Source organism: Antechinus flavipes, chromosome 1 (genome assembly GCF_016432865.1).
Source record: "Antechinus flavipes isolate AdamAnt ecotype Samford, QLD, Australia chromosome 1, AdamAnt_v2, whole genome shotgun sequence".
Lineage (NCBI taxonomy): Eukaryota > Metazoa > Chordata > Mammalia > Dasyuromorphia > Dasyuridae > Antechinus > Antechinus flavipes.
The window spans coordinates 687551721-687574421 of record NC_067398.1 but is presented as its reverse complement, the minus strand read 5'-3'; the positions used below and the strand labels follow the sequence as shown (position 1 = coordinate 687574421).

The 22701-nt window shown below is 35.2% G+C and overlaps 1 protein-coding gene across 3 annotated transcripts in view; it reads left to right on the top strand.

Moving 5' to 3' along the window:
- Positions 1–22701, top strand: part of GLT1D1 (glycosyltransferase 1 domain containing 1) — a 113271-nt gene that overhangs the window by 3551 nt on the left and 87019 nt on the right. For 2 of the 3 annotated variants that reach the window (XM_051972613.1, XM_051972612.1), the window contains exons 2-3: positions 14461–14609; positions 20030–20135. In XM_051972613.1, the coding sequence (XP_051828573.1) occupies positions 14461–14609; positions 20030–20135 (255 nt within the window). Of the gene's footprint in view, positions 1–13685; positions 13875–14460; positions 14610–20029; positions 20136–22701 lie in introns of those variants that run through there. The other variant, XM_051972614.1, reaches the window with a different exon arrangement.

Below are 22701 nucleotides of genomic sequence, written 5' to 3'. Positions count from 1 at the left end.
TCAAGTAATTATTTAGGCTGGTGATTGAGGCCAGGAATGGCCTCCTTTACTTAGTCCAAAAATAAACAAACAAAAAAACCTGCTCAGGGTCACATGGATTATAAGTAGAATAGTTGGGATTTGAATCCAGGTCTCTTTTCCAAATTCGGCATTCTATTCACCAAGAGATGACATTTCTTGGAGAGGAAGCATATATAGTTACAAAAATACTATATACAAAGTAATTTCAACCCTCTACCTCCCCTTAAAATATCTGCCTACCCTTTCTATCTCTTACCCTTGTAGAATCTTATGAGGGGAAAAAAAAAATCAAGATCATAGACTTTGAACTAGAAGAGACTTTGGAAATCATCTAGCCCAGACATCTGATTTTATAGATAAAGACATTGAGGGCCTAAAGAAGGGGAAAATCATAGGGATAGTGGGCAGTTAGGTGGTACAATGGATAGAGCTCTGGGCCTAGAGTCAGAACCTGAATTCAAATATGACCTCAGACAGTTACTAGCTATATGGCCCTGGGCAAATCACTAACTCTTATTTGCCTCAGTTTCCTCATTAGTCATATGAGCTAGAGAAGAAAGTGGCAAGCCACTCCATTATCTTTATCAAGAAAACCACAAATGGGGTCATGAAGAGTTTGACATGACTGAAAAATGACACAACAAACCTTCCAAAAAAACCTTTTCTGTAAGACCTCTTAATTCAGATATCTTAGGATTTAGAACTAGAAAGTACTGAGGAGACTGCTAGATCAAAATAAATATAGAAGATTTTATATTTGATTCTGAATGTGATAGGGAGCCACTGGAATTTATAAAGGAGGAAGGGTAACCTGGCAGACTTCTGCTTTGGAAAAGCACTTAGATATTCGAGTGGAGGATGGATTGGAATGGGGAGAGATCTGGGACAGGCCAATCAACCAGTAGACTGTTGGCAGTAGTACAGGTATGAAATAATAAGGTTCTGTTCCACAGTGATGGCAGTTTCAGAGTAGAGAAGGGGGTGTATTTGAGAGAGATTATGAAAATAAAATTACATTCTTGGCAATAGATCGAATATGGGGATGAAAGAGAGAGTGAAAAAGCTGACCCCTCGGTTGCTTGAAGCCTGGAGGATCTGGGAGGCTAGTGGAAATTTTGATAGCAATAGGAAAATTTAGAGGTGGGGAGGGTTTGGGAAAATGATGATGAATTCAGTTGTGGACTTGTTCTGTTTAAGATGTCTATAGGACATCCAGTTTAAAACGCTCATTAGACAGTTGGAGATACAAGAATGGAGGTCAACAGAAAGGTTAGGACTGGATAAATAGATCTAAGAATTATCATCATAAAAATAATTGAATACAGGGGTGCAATGTTAATGAGACTACCAAATGAAATATCTTCTTAGAGGAAGAAAAAAAAAAAAGGAGCTCAGGACAGAACCCTGTAAGACACTTTTGGTTAGTGGGAATGACATGGTTGTAGATCCAGTAAAGGAGAAGAAAGGAACAGACAGATAGGTATGATAAGAACCAGAAGAAAAGAGAGTTCTAAAAACCTGGAAAAAAATTAGTTTTAAGGATAAGGAGGGAGATCCACAATGTGAAAAGCTGCAGCAATGTTAGGAAGGATGAAGACTGAGAAAAGACTGTGTGATTTGTTAGTGGAGAGATCACTGATAAAACTTTGGAAGAAACAGTTTTGATTGAATGATGAGGCTATAAGCCAGATTGTAGAGTTCAAGATAAGAGTGAGTGGCCACATTCTATAGGAGGATGTAGTCCATGCTCAAGTCCATACAGTAGATTTGCCTAGATTCAAAATTATAGATAAGAGCTGATGTAAATAAAGTTGATTTATAAATAATACTGCTACCACAGATTTTGCATCAAAGTACTGACATAGTGGAAAGAGCACTAGAGCTGGAGTGAGACTCATCTTCCTTCCCATGTATGTCCCACACAATGACTAGCTGTGTGATTGTGGAAAAGTCGCTTAATTTATTTGTCTCAGTTTTCTCAATTGTAAACTGAGCTGGAGAAGGAAATGACAAATCATTCCAGTATCTTTACTGAGAAAACCCCAAATGGGGTTAGAAAGAATTAGACATGACTGAAAAAAAAAAAAAAAAAGACAAACAGCTGACCACACACACACAGAGTACAGGAGTATTTAAGCCTTTTTTTTTTTTTTTAAATCATGGACCTCTTTGGCAGTAAGCAAACATAAAGCATTATCATTTCTCATAAAATTCTCCAGTCCGGCTAAATAATATTTTCCTAATATTAATATTTGGCTTTAGAATAAAATATTTAATCTTCAAAATCTCTTAAAATTATTTTTGTTTTATATTGAAGTTGATCATGACCTATTTTAGTAAGGAAAATTTTATTCAACAATAACAAAGTATTTCACAAAAGTTCCAAGGATATCCACCTAAAGCTTATGAAATAATTATAAAGTTTAATCTGGAATATGTCATTATTACAACTTATTACAACATCCCTGTGAGGCAATATGTTGTAGTGGAAAGATCCCAGGTCTTAGAGTAAGAAAGCTGAGATCCAAAATTGTTTTGGCTATTTAATTATATGTCATTGGGCACACCACTGGGAATTGTCAATTCTCAGAGCTGTGCAGGTTCTTAGAGATCAGTGAAGAAAAACATCTAATAGACTTTCACTCTGGAGACAGATAGCATAGTCTAGTGGGCAGACAGCTGGACTTTCTGACACTTTGTAGCTAGTTGTGTGATCTTGGGCAAATTGCTTAGCCTTTCTGTGAGCCTGTCACTTTATCCTTGAAATGAGAGGCTCCTAAAAGCCCTTGCAGCTCAAAATCTAATCCTCTGCTCTTGTAGCAGGTACAGTGCAGGATACTGAGAATCTAAAGGCAAACATGAAACTACTTCTACCTTCAAGGAGCTTCACTTCTATGTGGAAGAAAAGTGTATATGGATATAAGTACATACAAAATAGATATAAGGTAACTTTTGGGTAAAGGGTGTTAGGTGGTGCCATAGTGGATAGAGTGCTAGGACTGGAATCGGGATAACTCATCTTCCTGAATTTAAATCCATAATCAGAGACCAACTATCTATGCAATTCTAGGTAAGCCACTTAACCATTTTTGCTTCAGTTTACTCAATTGTAAAGTGAGCTGGAGAAGGAAATGGCAAACTACTCCAGTATCTTTGCTCAGAAAACCCCAGATGGTATCACAAAGAATTGAATGTAATTGAGCAGCAATAAAATTTTTTGGTGAAAGCACCACTTGCTAAAATGATCAGTGGACACCTTAAGCAGAAGGTGGCCAAAAACTTTTTGTGAAGAAAAGAATATCAATATTCTGCATTTTAGGCACAAGGCTGTCAGAAACAAAATTGTTTATTTTTGTTAATTAATTGCTAATTATTTAAACAATATTTAATTATTTAAAATTGTTAATTAATTTAACATTAATCTAGATTCAAGCATTGTTTTGCATGAGTCAGAGAGAGATGTCCAAACTGTAGAACTCCTCTCTTGCTCTCCAACATACTCTTAAACCCTAGTCATTTTGGACTTTGCTATGCCCCATTAATGAGAATAATGAATCCTCTAAAGTGGTCACATGTATTCAAAGAAGTTGTAATGTATGGAAAGTATGGTAATTGGTTCTAACTCAGTGGAAACATGTAGTGTAAATTTGAATAGTCTCCCCATTTCGAGGGGATTCATTATGGGAACCTAACTCAACATTTAGGGAGTATAATAATCATGCTAATGACAGCAACATTCACATTGCATTTTAAAGTTTGCAAAGCGCTTATTTCACTTGTTCCTCACAACAAACCTGGTGCAATCATACACATTTCATAAATGAGGAAACTGAGGTTGAGAAGTTAAGTGACATGTCCAGAACCATAAGACTAATAAACAAATATTATTTGAGAGAGGATTTGAATTCAGAGCTTCCTGATTTTAGAACTTTGTCACTGATTATGCAACATGGGAGACACTGGCACAAGACTGCCCCACATGGTGTGCCCTCATCAGAGAAGAGACTGTGTTCTATGAACGAAGTAGAATGGAAGTAGCTCAAAAGAAACTTGAGATGAGCAAATCTAGAAAATCCATCCCAAGTGTTCACATGGACTATTTGTGCCAAATCTGAGGTAGAGCATTTTGAACTATTATTGCTCTGATCAGCCAGTCAGACATACTGTAACTTGTCCAACAAAGTGATGTCATTTTGGTTCTCTTTGAGAAGAAAGGACAGCAATAGTCTCCATTTTTCTAATCCCTTTGAGAGGATCAGTCAAGCCCCACCTGCCTCTGGTTGGCCTACCCTTTAATTACTTTAAGGGAGGAGCCCTTCCTGTAGTTGACTTGGAGAATGGGAAATAGAATATTGTTCTGGAACTGATAATTAAAGAAAGATTGATAGTGGATTTCTTCTTCAGATTTTAATTTTTAAATGCTTGCTTAATCTTTTTGTAAAAGCTTATATGAGAGGGGTGGGGGAAGAGGAGTTTTTTCTTCTACACTTTTAAATAAACTAGGGATTCTAAGCTTTCATAGATAAGATGTATTTAAACATGGTGGAAAAAATTAAGTAAAAGCTTAGAGATGGGAGGACTGTGTATCATAAATCATTCAACACGTCAAGTTACATCAGCAAGCACTGAATTTTACTATGTACCATGCTAAGTGGACAATGACATAGTAGATAAAGAGTTCTCTGCTTGGAGCTAAGGATGAATCATCTTCCTGAGTTCAAATGTGACCTCAGACACTAGCTGTGTGACCCTGGATGAGTCACTTAACACTATTTGCCTCAGTTTCCTCATCTGTAAAATACACTGGAGAAGAAAATGGCAAAACTACTCTAGAATCTTTGCCAAGAAAACTATAAATGGGGTCAATGAAGAGTAGGACAGGACTGAACAACTACTGTACTAAGTTCACATTCTAATGAAGGAGCCATAGTGCAAAAGTCTGTATTCACAATGTAACTGAGAAGTAATTAAAAAAAAAAAAAAAGGTACTAGCAATGGTAGTGATGGCGGGGAGGGGCTGTTGTGGGAAAAACAGCAAAAGATGTCTCTTTGACTATTCTGTAGAAGGGAGGTAATTTATAATGAAGCAAGAAGGCTGAAATATTGGTTGAAATCAGTATGTGAAGGACTTTAAATGCCAAATAGAAGAGTTTGTATTTGATGTAACTGGAACTATTCAAGTTTACTGAGTAATAAAGTGATATAGTTAGACCTGTCTTTAGGAAATGTGACTAGCAGATAAGGGAAGATGATTTGGAGAGAGACCTCTCTGGATTTCAGTTTCTTCAGCTTTTAAATATTAGTTTAGACTAGATGATTATAAGTATCCATCTATCTGGATATGTGATATGGGATGTTGGTCTACATTTAATATCTGTCAGATTGCTTTTTAGTGTTCTTGTCAGTTTTTGTAGTGAGTCTTTAACTCCAGTAGTTGGGGATGATGTGCTACAATGTCTAGTGTTCTGTTTGTTAACAGAAAGGAAAGACATCTCTTTTAGTAAATGTTGTCCCTGTTTGACCTAAGTTTTTGTTTTCTTCTGTGTGTTGCTAATTGTATATTTTGTTCTTTTGGTTCTGTTGTCTTCACTAAGCATTAGTTCATTTTTCTCTAAATTTCTCATTCTCAATTTCCCTGTGGCACAATAATATTCTTTCAAGTTTTTATATTGTAGTTTTGTGGGAAATGGTTTGTAGCCATTTTCTGTAGATATATACACATAGTTTATTTCCAGCATTTTAAATTTGAATACCATTTTATTTTCCCCAGTACATGTAAAAATATTTTAAATATTTTTTTTTGTTAAAACTGTGTTTTAATTTTTCTCCTTCCCTCCTTTACCTTCCGCTTTCCCAGAATAGCAAACAATCTGATATAAGTTAAATATGTGCAGCCTATTATTTCCAGCATTTTGCTACTACAAATGGGGCTTCTATGAATAGTTTGGTAAATGTGTGGCTCTTCTGTCTGTCATTGTCCTCTTGAGGAATAAACCTAAACCTAATAGAATTGCAGGATTAAAGAGTATAAGAGTTTTTAGTAACCATTCTTCCCTATTTCCAAATTGTTTTCCACAAATTTTGAATCATTTAAAAAATGAATTAGTGTACTTGTTTTCTCACAATGGGTTGATTGCTTATTGCTTCTCCAATTTTCAATATCTTGGTCATTTGGGGTAAACATTCCTAAAACTTGCCCTAAAATTCTTTGTAAGGTTTTCTGTTGGATGGGGCAATACCTCCAATATTTCATTTCATCTTTTGTTCTTTCCTTTCTAGAACTAAACTGTAACTTAATCTCCAAATGAGGAAGGGAAAAAAATCCTGGATCTCCCCAATATTTATTATTTAATAACCATTTATCTCAAGAAGTACTTGTTGGATTGATTTAATGAGAACATTTTTTTTCCTATCACATGCTACAATTGCAATGTTGAAACTTAAAAAAAAAAAAAAAACTTTGAATTGAACAAGTGACTTGAGAGACAACTTGGTACTGTAAGCATATACTTCATACCTTTACATGCTTTGCAAAGCTTTGCAATGCGTTTGCATTGGGGAAAAAAAAAAAATTGAAAAGAACCAGAACTAGAAAACTGGGTTTTCCTTTCTGGCTCTAACACTGTGCAACCCTGGCCAGATATCCTTCTCTATCTGGTTTCAGTTTCTGCATCTATAAAATGAGGAGATTCAACTCATTCATTCACTGGCTATTTACCTAGTTTCCATGAAATACAGGCTTGTGTACTGGGCCCAAGTAAGTGAGGTACTCAAAATACTTGCATTTTCATCTTAAGTATTTTCTCTCTTCCAATACAGATCACATAATCCATTTTCAGTTTATTAGATGGTCTTCAAGGGAGGTTATGGCTGCAAAATTCAGCCCCTCTCTGGGCATCCTGGGAATGACCCATTTTTGGGTTTAGCTTGGTTCCTCATCGGATCATCCTAACACATACCACATTCTATATTGCTGTATCTGAACCTTTGTTAGACTTTCTCAGAATTCCTGTTTAGACCCTGAGTGGCTTCTTGGCACCTGTGGGATTCTGAGGTTCTGTGACTTGGAACTGGGTCCTCTTTTCACTGTCTCTGGATATTAGCCACCTCCTTGGAAATAGGGTTGGAAAGAAATGGGACCAGAGTAAATTATAGGAATAGGAAGAAACAAAAATCTCAATTCTACCAGAGAAGCAGAGTTCAGTTGTGGCGGAGGCACAAATGTCATATAAATTTGACAGAGCATTGGTTTAACAGGTGGCGGGGCCTGGATTCAAACATTAGCTCTGCTAATTACTAACTATGTCATCTTTGGCAAGGTGGTTGAACTAGGTGACCTCAAAGGTCTTCTCTGATCTCATGAAAGTTCTATTTGAAAGTACAATAGTGGGTGATTACTGACTGATTAAACTAAACCCAAGTCCTCAGGGGGAGGACCATGGTGAGGAAGGGATTCAGCCCTTTTGGTGATTGCATAGGAGTTGAGTGTTAGGAACCAAGAAATAACTTTCCTTTTAAAATAATACTTTATATGTAACAAATTGTTGACTCAAATGATAGGAATGAAAAGAAACAAACTATCCCTTTAAAATTCTGGTGTAAATGTCCAATTCTGAAAAGAGCATTAGATGAGGAATCAGATGTATGATCTCCATCCTAGGTTTTATTGGGAGTTGGGGGTAATGATATGGTTTGTAACTTCATCTTTCTGAATCTCAGTGCCTTTATCTTAGTAGTGAGGGGCTGGGGTTGACCATCTGTAAGCACTCTTCCAGTATGAAGTTTTTATAACTATGATTAAAGTGCTGGAAAATATGAAAAAGTCAAAAGATTTTTAGGAGAAATTGCTGAAGGGAAGGTGAGTACAATTTTGGGAGATGGGGCCACTATGCTTGCAGTTTTCTTTGAGAAGAAAGATCATTAAATGCAGAAAATGGTAACCTTTTATTCTGCCTGCCCAGAAGACACACTTCGAGAGGTATTTTTAAAATGTGTAGCATTTTTAGGATTAACAGAACCAAAGAGTCAATGGTCAGAAATTGCTGGAAAGAGTAGAGCATAAGAAATGAATTTAAAGACCATCCCCAATATATTCTATTCTTTTTTAGGAGCCAAACTAGTTTTATGGTATTGTTATTCTTTTTTTTTTTTTTTTTTTTTTTAAAGAAAAAATACATACATACTTTATTTTTTAATTAATTTATTTTTAATACACATTGCTTTATGAATCATGTTGGGAGAGAAAAATCAGAACAAAAGGGAAAAAAACATAGGAGAAAAAAGGAAGCAGAAAAAAGAAGTGAACATAGCATGTTAATTTATATTCAGTCTCCTTAGTCCTTTTTCTGGATGTGTTGTGCCACAGTTCTTTTTTATTTCTGCCTCAGTTTCCCTAAATTGTTTTGCCTCAGTTTTCCTAATTGGTTCTGCCTCAGTTTCCTTAATTGTTCTGCCTCAATTCTCTTAGTTACAAACCCCACCTCTGTTTATTAAGACTGGTATAACTCAGAGGTAATAAATTATCAATGTGTAAACTCAAGATAAGACTATCTCAGATAAATTGACATCTTTACTTCTGTTTTTTCAGACATCCTGTCTCTAGCCAGACACTTTCTTACCTCCCAGTTTGTTAGAATTTATGGTCCTACCCCACAACCTGTCAGAACCTGATTAATGGCACCTGTCTGGAGATTCTGGATCACCAGAGTTTGGACTCCACCCCCTGCCTTTGTTTAGCTATTGTGTATAAATATGTCATTGAGAACTCACATTCTCTGCTGAATGCTGGATGCTGGATTCTTGGAGATCATAATCTCATTCAGCCCTGGGACCAAGCCATGTATCCATTTGGTCCCAGTAAATCTCTCTCTTTCAAATAAAATATTAAAAACTCTCTCATCTCTATCTTGCCTCAATTTCTCTGGCATTACAGATGCAGATGGCATTTTCTGTCCAAAGTCTATTGGGATTGCCTTGGATCATTGAATCGCTGAGAAGAACCAAGTTCATAGTTGATCTTCACACATTCTTGCTGTTATTGTATACAATGTATTCTTGGTTCTGTTTGTTTTGCCCAGCATCAATACATGTAAATCTTTGGCCTTTCTACAATCAGCTTATTCATCATTTTTTATGGAACAGTAATATTCCATTAACTTCATATACCAGAACTTATTCAGCCATTCCTCAATTAACGAGCATTTCTACTCATTTTCCAATTTTTTGCCACCACAAAAAGAGCTGCTACAAACATTTTTGCACGTGTGGGTCCTTTTCCTACCTTTATGATTTCCTTGGGATACAGACCCAGTAATAGCACTGCTGTGTCAAAGTTGATGCACTGTTTGATAGCCCTTTGGGTATAATTCTGGATTGCTCTCCAGAATGGTTGGGATCATTTCATAATTCCTCCAAAATGCATTAGGGTCCCAGTTTCTCACATCCCCTCCAACATTTATCATTATCTTTTCCTGTCATGTTATCTAATCTGAGAGGTATGAAGTAGTACCTCAGAGTTATTTTAATTTGCATTTCTCTAATCAAAAGTGATTTAGAGCATTTTTTATATGACTATCGATGATTTTAGTTTCTTCATCTGAAAATTCTTTGTTCATATCCTTTGATCATTTATTAATTGAGGAATGACTTGTATTCTTATAAATCTAACACAATTCTTTATCTATTTTAGAAATGAAACCTTTTAACCTTGTTCCTGTTGGTTTTGTATTGTTATTCTTAATCATCTCACTATCACTAAGCATTTAGAAAGAAACAAGACAATAAAAAAAGTTGTTGTGATGTGTGTGTAGAGTTTTGTGCCTATTTCTTTAGAGGATTAAAATAACTAGACAATTACGTTTTTTTTCCCCCAGGAGAAACAGTAGCTGCATTTTAAATCTAAAAGAAATTGCTACCTCATTTTTCATAAAATATTAAGTATTGAAAAATAATCAGTATTTCTGAAGGAGAATTGATGGAACAATAACACAACAATGAACAATAAGCGTTTGTACATGAATATTAAAAGCTTTGTTATGGATGTGCATTTTGCCCAATTCTCTAAAATATAAAAGAAATAGTGGTGATACTAATAGGAATATTTTGGGGAGACTAATGAAAGAAGATTTGGGATTGCTAAAATTGAGAGGGGGAAAAATGCTTTTTTTGTGTTTAGAGAAAAAGTTTAGCTTCAGTTTTCTTCTCCTTATTTAGAACCAGATTCTGAGAATGACACTTGTTTGAAATGTCAAATTAATGATATGGCACACAAATAAGCTATTTGGACAAGTGCTGGATTTGGATTTGGGGGTACATATTCATCTGGTTATGGTGCTGCCATTAACTCACCTTGTGTGCCCATGGAACAGTAAGTACTTTGAGGGCTATGTTCATGTAAGAGATATTTATTAATCACCTACTTTATACCAAGCACTATGCTGGGCAGTTGTGGTACAGGAAGAAAAATGTGGAATATGGACATTAGAGTGGCTCCTTTTGGGATAATATTACCCATATGTGATAACATTATTCAGAGCACAGTTTAGCTGGAGAACTTTGTTGTTGTTCAGAAATTTCAGTTGTGTTTAACTCTTTGTGACCCATTTTAGGGTTATCTTGGCATAGATGCTAGAGTGGTTTGCCATTCTCTAGATCATTTTATAGATGAGGAAGCTGAGAAAAACACAGTGACGTGGCTTTCCCAGGATTATACAGCTAGTGTCTAAGGCCAGATTTGAACTTATGAAGATGAGTTTTCCTGGTACCAAACCCAGCACTCTATCTACTGTGTTACCTAGCAGCTTATTTGAAGAGCTAGTTAGGTAAGAAGTTGATAATCTTTTGTTCTGCCTCCCTGTGAAAGATAGATTTTAATTATATTTTTCAAATATGATACATTTTGGTTTAACAGACCAAAAGAAGTCAACAGTCAGAAATTGTTAGAAAGAATAGAATATAAGAAGTAAGTTAGACCATGCCCCAATATTTTTATTTCTTTGAAAATTTGGAAGTTAAAATACTTATATTATCTGTCTATCTATCCAGCTATCTATCTATCTCTTTGCATATCCATCTATCCATTAATCTCTCTCTTTATCCATCTATTTATTTATTCAATCTATTTACCCACCTATGTATCCATCCATTTTATAATTCAAGAAACTGAGGTCCAAATAGATTAATGGCTTAAATAGGGTCACTTAGTTCGGAAGCCCATGAAGCATGATTTGAAACCAGGCCTTTCTGACTCCAGATCCACAAATCTAGCCATTGTATTCTATACATTGTACTCTGCTGCTACTTCTGCAGTTGAATATCTAAATTATGCCTTAAGAGGTTTTCTTCATATTATAGGGCCACATAAGAGAAAATATCAATACTTGAGGAAAGCACATATCCAGAATTTGGGAGCTGACAAAGCAGATATTTCAGGGATGATTATTTGTATACCTGAAAGATTTTGCAGCTTTAAGCAATTTTCCTATAAATAGAGCATCCCTTATGAATTTCAGCATTTATAGACCCATTTATTACTTGATAGAAAGAATAGGGACAGAATATCTGGATGTAGAATGAGCCACTGCTGACTGCTGATCAATCAGAAATTAAAGACCAATCATGTCCAACATTATCAGGTAATGAAGAAATGAGAGTCACAAAACCTTTTTCTTGCATTTGTCAGATATCAATAAAAAATTGTTGTTAATAACTTCTTAAAAAGAATAAAGCATTTTGCCATGTGATCTCTTTGGAAAACAGAACTCTCAGATAAGACAAATCTCTCCAGCAATGCAAATCAGTACCTTCTCAGAAACTTGCCAGTTTAGAGAATCGGGGTATAAACTTAGTAATGGAATCTTAGGTCCAAAGGGTATGGATAATTTAATCACTTTATTTAATTAATTCCAAATAGCTTTCCAGAATAGTTATACTGATTGACAGCTCCACCAACAATGTACTGGTGTGCTTATCTTCCCACAACCTCATTAATGTTGATTCTATCCACCTTTTGTCATTTTTGCCAGTTTGCAGTATGTGAAGCAAGCTTGTTTTGATTTCCATTTCTCTTATTATTTTGTTTTATTCTCGGTCTTTTTCTCTAAGGACATGTTTCAAGAGCCTGGACTTAGAAATATGATGGAATTTAGCGGAGAGTTTTGTGTAATAGGATGGTGACAGGCATCTCTTTCAGTTCAATGAATTCTTCATGTAGTAAGTGTTTAGTGAACCCAGTCCAGTGCTAGGGGACTAGGAAAGTGGCAGAGAAACAGGAGACATGCACTCTGATTTCAGATAGCTTAACATTTCTTTGAGAATCAAGATATATATCCATTATACAGATAGACAAGAACATTTGATTATATAGGGGAAAATGCAATTGAATAGTAATCCAGAGAAGGCAAAGATCAGTATAAGCTAGAACAGTTGGGAAAAAAACTTTATGGAGTAAATTGAGTTTTGAAGAGCAGCTAAGAGGTAATTAAGTTGAGAGGAGAGAGAATTTATTCCAGTAGTAGGACATACCTAAAGCTTGGAGATGGAGAGAAATCTTTTATCTTTGGGGACAGTTAAGAAATTGGTCTTTTAGAGTAGAGGCCTCCTATCACAGAACTGTAGGATGGATAACTAGGATAAGGTGAAATTATAGACTTGGTATGTCACCTTGTAGAGTTAAAATTTAATTCTGAAAGTTTTGGGTAGATTAACTAGATCAGAATTGTTCATTGGAACAATTCATTGGTAACTTTGTACAGAATAGATCCTGACAGAGAGTAGGGGAATGGGATAGGGTAGGACAGAAGAGATAAAAGACAGAAAAGACTATTAATGTTAATACAAGTAATGTGTTATTGTCACTAATATTATAATGATTAATAATAACAAAAAATAACACAAGCAACAGTAATATAAGCACAAAGGGCAGTATCAGTGGGAATAAAATCACTTACAATTATCCTTTGCTTTTGGTTCACATCATGATCTTCCCCATCATTGTTTCAGTATATTGCAGGTTGGCATAAGGAATTTTTTGGGACAAGATGACATAAGAAAAAGTTTAGAAACTCACAAATGCATAAAATATATGTATAATATCAATATATTTTATCTTTTAATACCATAATATTTCCAACTAATATATTCTCTGATATGAAGGGAAGGCCACTCCCCCCCCCTTTTTTTTCTTTAATTAAAAGTTTTTATTCACAAAGCATATGCATGGATCATTTTCCCAACATTAACCCCTCCTAACCTCATGCAGCACATTTTCCCCTTCTTCCCCCCATTCCCTCTCCCACCTGACAGGCAGTCCAATATATGTCAAATATGCTGAAATACATGCGAGATCCAATATGTATATACATATTCACACAGCCATCCAATTGCACAAGAAAAATCAGATCAAGAAGGAAGAAAGTAAAAACTGAGAAAAAAGAAACAAAATGCAAGCAAATAACAAAGAGAGTGAGAATGCTATGCAGTGTTCTACTCTCTGTTCCCATGGTTTTCTCTCTGGGTATAGATGGTTCTCTTCATCACTGCACAAGTGGAACTGATCCAAATCATCTCAATGTTAAAGAGAACCACGTCTATAAGAATTGATCATTATATAATCTTCTTGTTGGAAGGCCAAATTTTTAAATTTGATTTTCCAGATTGTAAGGGCATTGTGCCCCTAATCCTCCCTCCTCCTCCAATGTGGAAAGAAAAACCATAGAACATTTCTAAGGAAGAATGACTGAATATGAGACTGAAGGAGAAAATGCAGTTCAAATCACCTCAAGATTTATAAAGTCTGACTGACAGGAACAATAGAAGGGCTATTAGCAGAAGGGGAATAAAGGAATGAGTTTAAGGTGAGGAAGATGAAGACTTCATTTTGGGAGATACTAACTTTGAAGTACAACCAAGTGGGAGGATATTCCCAAGGTAGAATGGGCAGGGCAAAGGTGAAGTAACAACTGCAACCATAAGAATTGATGACCTTTCCAAAGGAACAGAATGTGGGGAGAGAGTAGACCTGTGACTCCCACAGTTAAAAAAGTGAGAGGGATTCAACAAAGTAGACAGGAAATAGATAAATCAAATGTCATGATGACAAATAGCGGAACATTCTGCGGCCACCAAACTACAGAAAGCTATCACTGTGCTCTGTCATCTTTAGTCCTGGAGGAGAGGAGTTGCAAAGAAACAGCCATAGACATCCATTAGCCTAGAGGTGGGGGTAAATTGGCATTTGCAACAGTTATCTGGCTTTTCTCAGGGAAAATATCTATTTTAAGCAGATTGCCCAAAAAAGGTCAGCTTCGGTACCAAGAAATATTAAAAAGAAAATCTATTTTCATTAAAGTATTAATCATAACTGCTAGCCTGTAGTATATTAATGTTTCTTTTCTTCCTTTTTTTTTTTTTCTTTTCTTTTCTGGGCATTTCTTGACGAAGGGATCACCTAGAAGCCGTAGGTCACACATGTATTCTGAAAGACACCCTTGGCTTTGAAAGCTCCTCGGCAGTAACCAGCTTAATTGTCACTGAGAAGTGTGAGGCAGCCCTTGCCCTTCATCTGTATAAAGGAGGCAGATTTTTGCAAGGTAACCGCTTTCTGTTTAATAGTTAGAATCTTGAGAGACCAATAGCAGCCATGCATACCTGGTGACAAATGAAGCATTAGCATTAAATATGCATCCAAATGGAATTATCCCATTTATCCACATGCACAAGTGGAGGTAGAGGGACTACATCTTCATAATAAATATGTTTTTTATTGTTTGTTTTTTACCTTGGGGCAAAAGACTCAGGAGGGAGGAAAAATAGGTGTCTTATAAATAATAGGTTCAAAGTTAATACCAAAATACACAAATCTACAAATTTATAGAACTTATTATTAGTTTAAACTCCAAATATAGACAAATATCCAAATAAACATTCAAAATAATGAGAGGGATTGCAATGCATTTGGAATTTTCTTGGCAAAGATGATGGAATAGGTTGCCGTTTCCTTCTGCAATGTGTCCCATTTTACAGATGAAGAACTGAGGCAAATAGGACCTAAGTGACTTGACTAGGGTTTCAGAACTAAATCTCTGAGACCAGTTTTTTTTTTCAATTATAGTATTTATTTTTCCAAATATAGTTTTAAAACTATAAGATAGTTTTCAACATTCACCTTTGCAAAACTTTGTGTTCCAAATTTTTCTCCCTCTCTCCTTCCACCTCCCCAACACAGCAAGCAATCTGATATAGGTTAAACATTTGCATTCTTCTAAATGTATTTCTACATTTGTCATATGGAAGAAAAATCAGGGCAAAAGCGAAAAAAAAAATGAGAAAGGAAAAAAAAAACAAGTAAACAACAATAACAAAAAGGTGGAAATTCTATGCTTTGATCCACATTCAGTTTCTATAGTTCTCTCTCTGGAGGCACTTTCCATCTCAAGTTATTGGCCCTAATCATCTCACTGTTGAAAAGAGCTACATCTATTATAGCTGATCATCCTATAATCTTCTTGTTTCTGTGTACAGTGTTCTCTTAGTTCTGCTCAGTTCACTTAGCCTCAGTTCATGTAAGTCTCTCCAGGCTTCTCTGAAATCATCTTGCTGATCATTTCTTATAGAACAATAGTATTTCCTAACATTTATTATACCCTAACTTATTCAGCCATTCTCCAACTGATGGGCATCCACTCAGTTTCCAGTTTTTTGCCACTACAAAAAGGCCTGCCACAAACATTTTTGCACATGTGGGTTCTTTTCCCTCTTTTATGATCTCTTTGGGATACAAGCCCAATAGAAATACTGCTGGATAAAAGGGTAAGCAGTTTTATAGCTCTTTGGGCATAGTACTGAGGCCGGTTTTGAATTCAAATCTTCCTGACTCCAGGCTTGGTGTACTTCCCTTCTTTTCTCTTCCAATACCTACACCTTCTCTCATGTCAGCTCTGATGTCATTGATTTTGTGTAAATGAAGAGAATAACAAAAGCAGTTCCTCTTGATAAAATACTTTATAATTTATAAAGCATTTTCCTTGCAGCCACCCAATGAAGTAGCACTACTCTAATTTTATAGAAGAGGAAGTAGATCTAGAGAGGTTTTAGCTGATTTCAACGCTAGTCTAAATCCAAATCCTTCAGCCTTTTCTCAAAGTGGCCAATATAAAACCTAACCTTGTTTCTCACTCTCCAGAAATGCTTTCAATAGAATGTTATTGGAATAGGTGTCTATCAAATGCAATGGTTAAAGCAAGTGAGATAACCTTTGAATCCATGAGCAAATTATTTCCCATCTCTGAGATCCATATGTAAAATTTGGGGATTTGACTTGGAGTTCTGTAAAGTATCTTTTGGTTTGAAATGCTTGATCCTGTGCTTTTATAAGAAGTCATTAATTGGAAAATCTAGTGAGAGCTGTGGTACATGTATCTGTCAGCCCTATTTGCCTTTTATCCACTTCAATCTTTTTCTCTTTGGTGGATTTTAAAAAATAAATATATTTTGCTGACAGTGGACTGGGTGGAACATAGACTAATGGGAAGAGTTGGAGTGAAAAGATTTGAATTTGGTTACTGATTTCATTGCTTTAATTGCCATGTAAGGCTGATCAAATCATTTCCCCCTTTTAAAGTTTTTTTCCCCCTTATCTATAAAATGATGATGTCAGTCTTTACAATACCTGAAGGGGCTTTTGTGAAAAAGAACATTTTGTAAGTTTTAAAGTCCAATATAAATGGACCATTATTTTTATTTTGTATGACCTCTATTTTGTTGATGAAACTAGGGTTCAAAGTGAGAGTAGATGATTTTCCCAGTCACATGACTAGTGACAGAACAGGATACCCACAATCAAATTTTTATGTTTTTTTAACACTGCTTCACATTTACTAGTAAAACACTAGAGATCCTGTGTGTGTGTGTGTGTTTGTGTGTGTATGCGTGCGCACATGTGTGCACGCTCAGTAGTGGCAGAACCAGGACTCAAACCCAGATCTCTTGGTTTACATAATAATGTTTTTTTCCATTAGACCATGCCCTGACAAATTCATAGATAGTTGTGAGTCCATTGATCAACAAGCATTTATTACATACCTACTATATGCCAGTCTAGATGCTGAGGATACTTATCCAATCCTAATTTCTCTCCTCATTTCTGATCTTGCATCTCCAGCTGCCTTTCACACTTCTGTGTGTCAAATAAATTGACATCTTATATTCACCATATTCAAAAGTGCTTAAGGCTTTCAACCCAGGGATCATCCTCCACTCCTCATTCCCTCCCACACCATCCCCAACCCTGGTTCAAGCTCATGCTTGCTGTGTTGCAGTAGTCTTCTGTGTAGTCTACATGCCCCAAGTCTTTCCCCACTTCAGTGCAAACAAAATTAGAATGTAAGGAAGGAAGGAGGTGAGATCCTGTTTTTGTCTCTTTTTTTTTTCCTGGCACATAGTAAGCATGTAATAGATGCTTATGGATGATGATGATATGGAGGTGAAGATGGAATGCTTACCAGGCAAGGGTAGAATTGTAAGGGAGACGGAACACCATGTGTGAGGAACAGCAAGAAGACATGTTTGACTGAATTACTGAAAGTGTGCAGGGGTAGAATATATAAAGCTGGGAACCTAGACGGGAGCAGTTATGAAGGCCATTAAAGGCCACCCAAGAGTTTGTATTTGATCCTGCAGCTCATAAAAGTCACTGGAGTTTACTGAGTAAGTGAGTAGATGACAGTTAGACTGTAGCGAGAAGAGACTTGAGGTAGAGATCCAGCTGGCAGGCTACTGCGGTACCCCAGCCAAGAGTTGGTTAAAGTCTGAATTAAAAGGAAAAACCAAATATGGGAATTTGTAGTTTTTAATATGCCAATATATTCCTAGGTACAAACTCAAATTTTTAAAAATAAAAGAAATGTAAAAAGCCTGGAGTAGAATAAAAGGCAGCTTTGACTATATAGGTACATTTACCTGCTCTCCTTTCTACCCTCTTTAGCCTCCTTATATAGAAGCCTGGGTCTCTACTATATATTCATATACACATTCACTTGTACACCTACATATCTTTGGTGGGGCAGGAACCAAGCAGTGGGACTTCTTTACAAATGATTTCTTATTCCTTTTGCTTATTTTAAAATTTAAAATAGAGATAGTACCATAAAATCATAGATTTTGAGCTGGGTGGAAGAGCTCTTATAGATAGTCCAAAACTCTCATTCTAAAGATGAATTACCTCAGGCTTGGGGAAGAGAGGTAGTAAATGACAAAGTTGGGTTTTGAATCCAGGTTCTCTAAATTGAAAACCAGTTCTTTTCTCATCATACTATACTGTAGTAGTTAAAGAGTTGTCCAGGATAATTTTTGATCCATTTTTTTTTTTTAATACTAATAGTCCAATTAAAAACATGGTTTCGAATTTTGGGATATAGATAGCCCTCCTATCCTCAGATTTATATACCCAAAGAAAAGTATTTAGGACTTAGCTTATGTCCCAAAGCTCCAGTAAATAATGAAACAGTTTTGAATTGAACATTATTAATAAGAGCTTTCACTGTGACATCCAGTTTTTTAGAATAAGATGTAATATGGTTTTAATATATATAGGTAGGCCCCATTCTGACCATTGGATGTGTTACAAAGCTTCCTTTGTATATTGGTTATTTAGAACTCAGGATGCTTTTTTCCCCCACAGATAGTGTCAGTGTGTTCACAACCATGCAGTAGGCATAGTACAGCTTAGGTGAGGAAATGCATTCAATGTTTCAAGAAGGTAGCCTTCTTTCTGAAGTTTTCCCTGACCTTCATCCAGTCCTACAAGTGGTTTGATGCTTCCCACCCTCAAATTAATTTGCATAATTCTTATCTATCTATCTATCTATCTATCTTTATATCTCCCATCTCCACTTAGAATGTAAATTCTTTGGGGAGCAGAAGTTCTTTGCTTTTTTCTCATTATCCCCAAAGCTGCTCTTATACATAGTATATAGCTACTCTTGGTTATTCTTTACATCAAGAATGTCCTATTTCATATATATTATGAATTAAATAGTTTAGTTTGGGCTAGCTTAGAAATCTAACATTTATTTGTAACATTATTTCTACAACAAGTTGCATTTTAAAGTTCTAGCTAGCGATAGCAAGTATTTCCCCTTTTTAGCATTTTTGGATTACCTTTGGGAAACATTGGATGGGACCTGGGAGCAAATTGTTCTGGTTGATAATAATCTGTTATATTCTAATAGCCCTTTACATTCAAAAGATAATTCCTCTAATTTACATACTCACATATCAAATTAAACAAGAAAAAAATGGAATGCCTTAAAGGATCCTTGCAGCTTCATGGCTTTGAATGGATTTTGACTAAAAAGGCCTTATAAAGTCATATTGGTATGATATTTGTTTAGATCTCATAAGCCTTTGTCATTGTTTAGGTTTTGATAATTTAGCATGAGTATAAATAGTGGCCAGACACTCTGAGGGTCTTTCCAGATTGATATTTTTTGATGGCAAATTAAACCGTCATCTGTTTCAACTTTTACCCAGCCTTCAATCATTGAATCAGTGAATGGCCTCAGACAAACTGAATGCTGGGAAAACCCTTAATTTAGAAAGGCTAAGCTCTCCCCACTGTGTGGCCAGTCATCTTTACCTATCTTTTGCCAATGAATTTTGATAACTTTGGAGGAGAGAATGAAGCTAATGCTTTTGAGTAGCACTGTCTGAAATATTCTATCCAGTTCACCTACAAGTCAAGACATCACCCTCAGGATGCCTTTGATCCTTTTTGAGGATGAAGGACAAAAAACAACTTGTGGCCTTTAAGAGGAAAAAATTAAAGTCAAGCCTTCCTGGATCAGTTCTTTGATTCAGACTTATCGGTAGTAGTACCATTTTTAGCTAAGAAAGAAAAGGTGGCTTTAAATGATTTAGTATACAATTCCTATATTACTCGAGAAGCATCATTTTAAAATATTTTTGCTTTTGGGGAGTCAGTTTACTATTTAAAATTACTATTGCTTTTCAGGTCAAAAAATTCCTTTCGGAATCATTTTTGGAGGAACAGATATAAATGAAGATATTAACCATGAAGAAAAGAGTCAGGTGATGGGGACTGTTCTAGAAGAAGCCAGGTAAATTTTAGAAAATTAGTTGCTGTGATGAAGAGAGTGCTGGGTTTAGTTCAGAGAGATGAGTTCAAATTCTCTTTCTGATACTTAATAGTTTTCTTACACTGGCTTAGTTTTCCTTTCTATCTCTGTTTCCGCATCTTAAAAAAAAGGAGTCATAGTAACTATAATATGTGCAACAGTATTATTATAAAGATCAAATTAGATAATTTGCCTAAAGTACTTCACTGACCTAGAAATATCTTGCACATGATAGGAGCTTCATTGTTTGTTAAATTGTATTAGGCTGTATTAACACAAACAATCAAGGCTTAGTTTTCCTTTCTATCTGTTTCCTCATCTTAAAAAAAAAAAAAAAAAAAGGAGTCATAGAAACTATAATATGTGCAACAGTATTATTATAAAGATCAAATTAGATAATTTGCCTAAAGTACTTCATAGACCTAGAAATACTTTGCACATGATAGGAGCTTAATAAATTGTTAAATTATATTAGGCTATATTAACACAAACAATCCAGCTTGAATGAATTTATTAAAATAAAAGTTATACAAACAATTGCATTTAATTGCATTGAGTAGATGCCTTATAACTCATTGGACTTTTCCCTTCAACTATTTATTTTGGCATTTTAAAGAAATAGGACATGAGCAGCTTGCTTTTTGGGAATATTTCTTTACTAAGAAATGTTACCTTTACCATCAAAGATTATTTGTCAAACTTAAATAGAAAGTATTTTTTCATACTACTCTTTAGATCATGGAGATCTCTGCCCTTTGGGAAGAGGGAATGGTTACACTAGAATCCTCTATTTTATTTATATTATTTATCACATATCACTCCAAATCCACATCATTTCTCTGATTCCCATGCATCTCGATCTCTGGGTCTTCTAATCATTTTAATCAGGACTTGGCAGCTCTATGTCCAGACTTTGGCTTTAGCCCCTTCCCCACCTGTCATCGGCTCACTTCTCTTAACAAATACAGATACAGCAGTGAGAAATGTGAGGACTAAAAAGGACTTATGGCAAGATGTGGGACCTGACAGAAATGGGAATTTATCCTGATCTTCAAATAATTCATTTTCAATTTGAAGTGCTTAAAACATGCAAGTTCCTATTTAGTACCTTATACAAAAAGAGAAAAAAAAAAGATTTAGGATCATAGATTTAGAGCTGATGGTACTTTAGTCTTGTAAATCTAGTTTAGCCTTCTAATTTTACTCATAAAGAAATTAAATGACTTTCAGAGTCATAGAACAGTAAGTCACTGAGCAAAGATTTGAATCTAGGAATTCCTTCCAAGTTCAGTGTTGCCTTCCTGGGTTATGATAGATGTCAATCTTGTCCTCTAAAACTAGTGTTATTACATGTGCTGCTGGCTTTAAATTAACTAATACCTTGGAAAATTTTTGAAGGAATTAGCTAAGATGGAGTCTTTTAAAAATGTTTGCAAGGTTATTTTGCAAATCTGTAGGCATCAGAGGTATTTTAGGATAATTAATTTATAAATTGAAAGATACTTTATTATCATAGTTCTGCTCTTATACTTGAAAGTAATTAGTTTGATATCATTCATAATGTATTATTTCATAGAGAAAAAGTCATTCTGTTCCCCAGAAGCAGTATTGAATGAATTCCTCCAGTAGTATTATCACTAGTATTATTCATTGCATATTTATTAAAGCAAATATTGATTTTTCTCCTGTATTGATTGTAGACTAGTGTGTAGGAACATTGCCTGAATCATAGATTACTTGTCCAGCACAATATACCACAAAATTCTATAAAAACAAAATATTGAACTGTGTCTAGCTTTATAATGAGTGCTTTATTTTTAATCAAATTCCCTTAAATGGTAGTTGTTTTCCTATAGGGTGTATTTTCTCTTTTTGTAGCATTTAGCGAACTTTAGAATATATGATTTTCTACTTGTTTAGGTGAAGTATTGTGAGCATAAAGGCAAGAACTGGACAGTGGAGAAACCTCAGTGAAGATAGCAGAAAGAGAGACAAAGATGGAGAATGAGAGACAGCGACAGAATGAGACACACAAAGAGATTTCAGAGACACAAGAGCTTCCATTTACTCAAGAGAACAATACAATTAACAACAAAAATGCCCCAAAGAAACAAATTTGTTATACAACAAATCTTTATTTTCTTCCTTCCCCACTCCCAAAGAAAAATGACATGGGGAAAAAAAAAGTATTTTAAAGTAAGAGAAACAAGGGAAAAATCATCAGAATAAAGACATATCCTCCTTTATTTTTTGGCACTATGTAGTATTTCTACCTAGGAGAGAGCATTGGGTTAGAAGTCAGAAGTCAAGGGTTAGAATCCAGTTTATTACTTATTCTCTAGTCTCCCCCTCTAACCTTGGATGACTTCATTTTTGGGGGTATAATTGCATAGGACTCCTTCCTGTCCTAAAATGCTAGGATTATTAGAATGCCTTTACAATAAGAGTCCCAAATAATGTAAGAAATGATATACTCAAATGGGGCCTATATATATATATATATATATATATATATATATATATATATATATATATATATATATATATA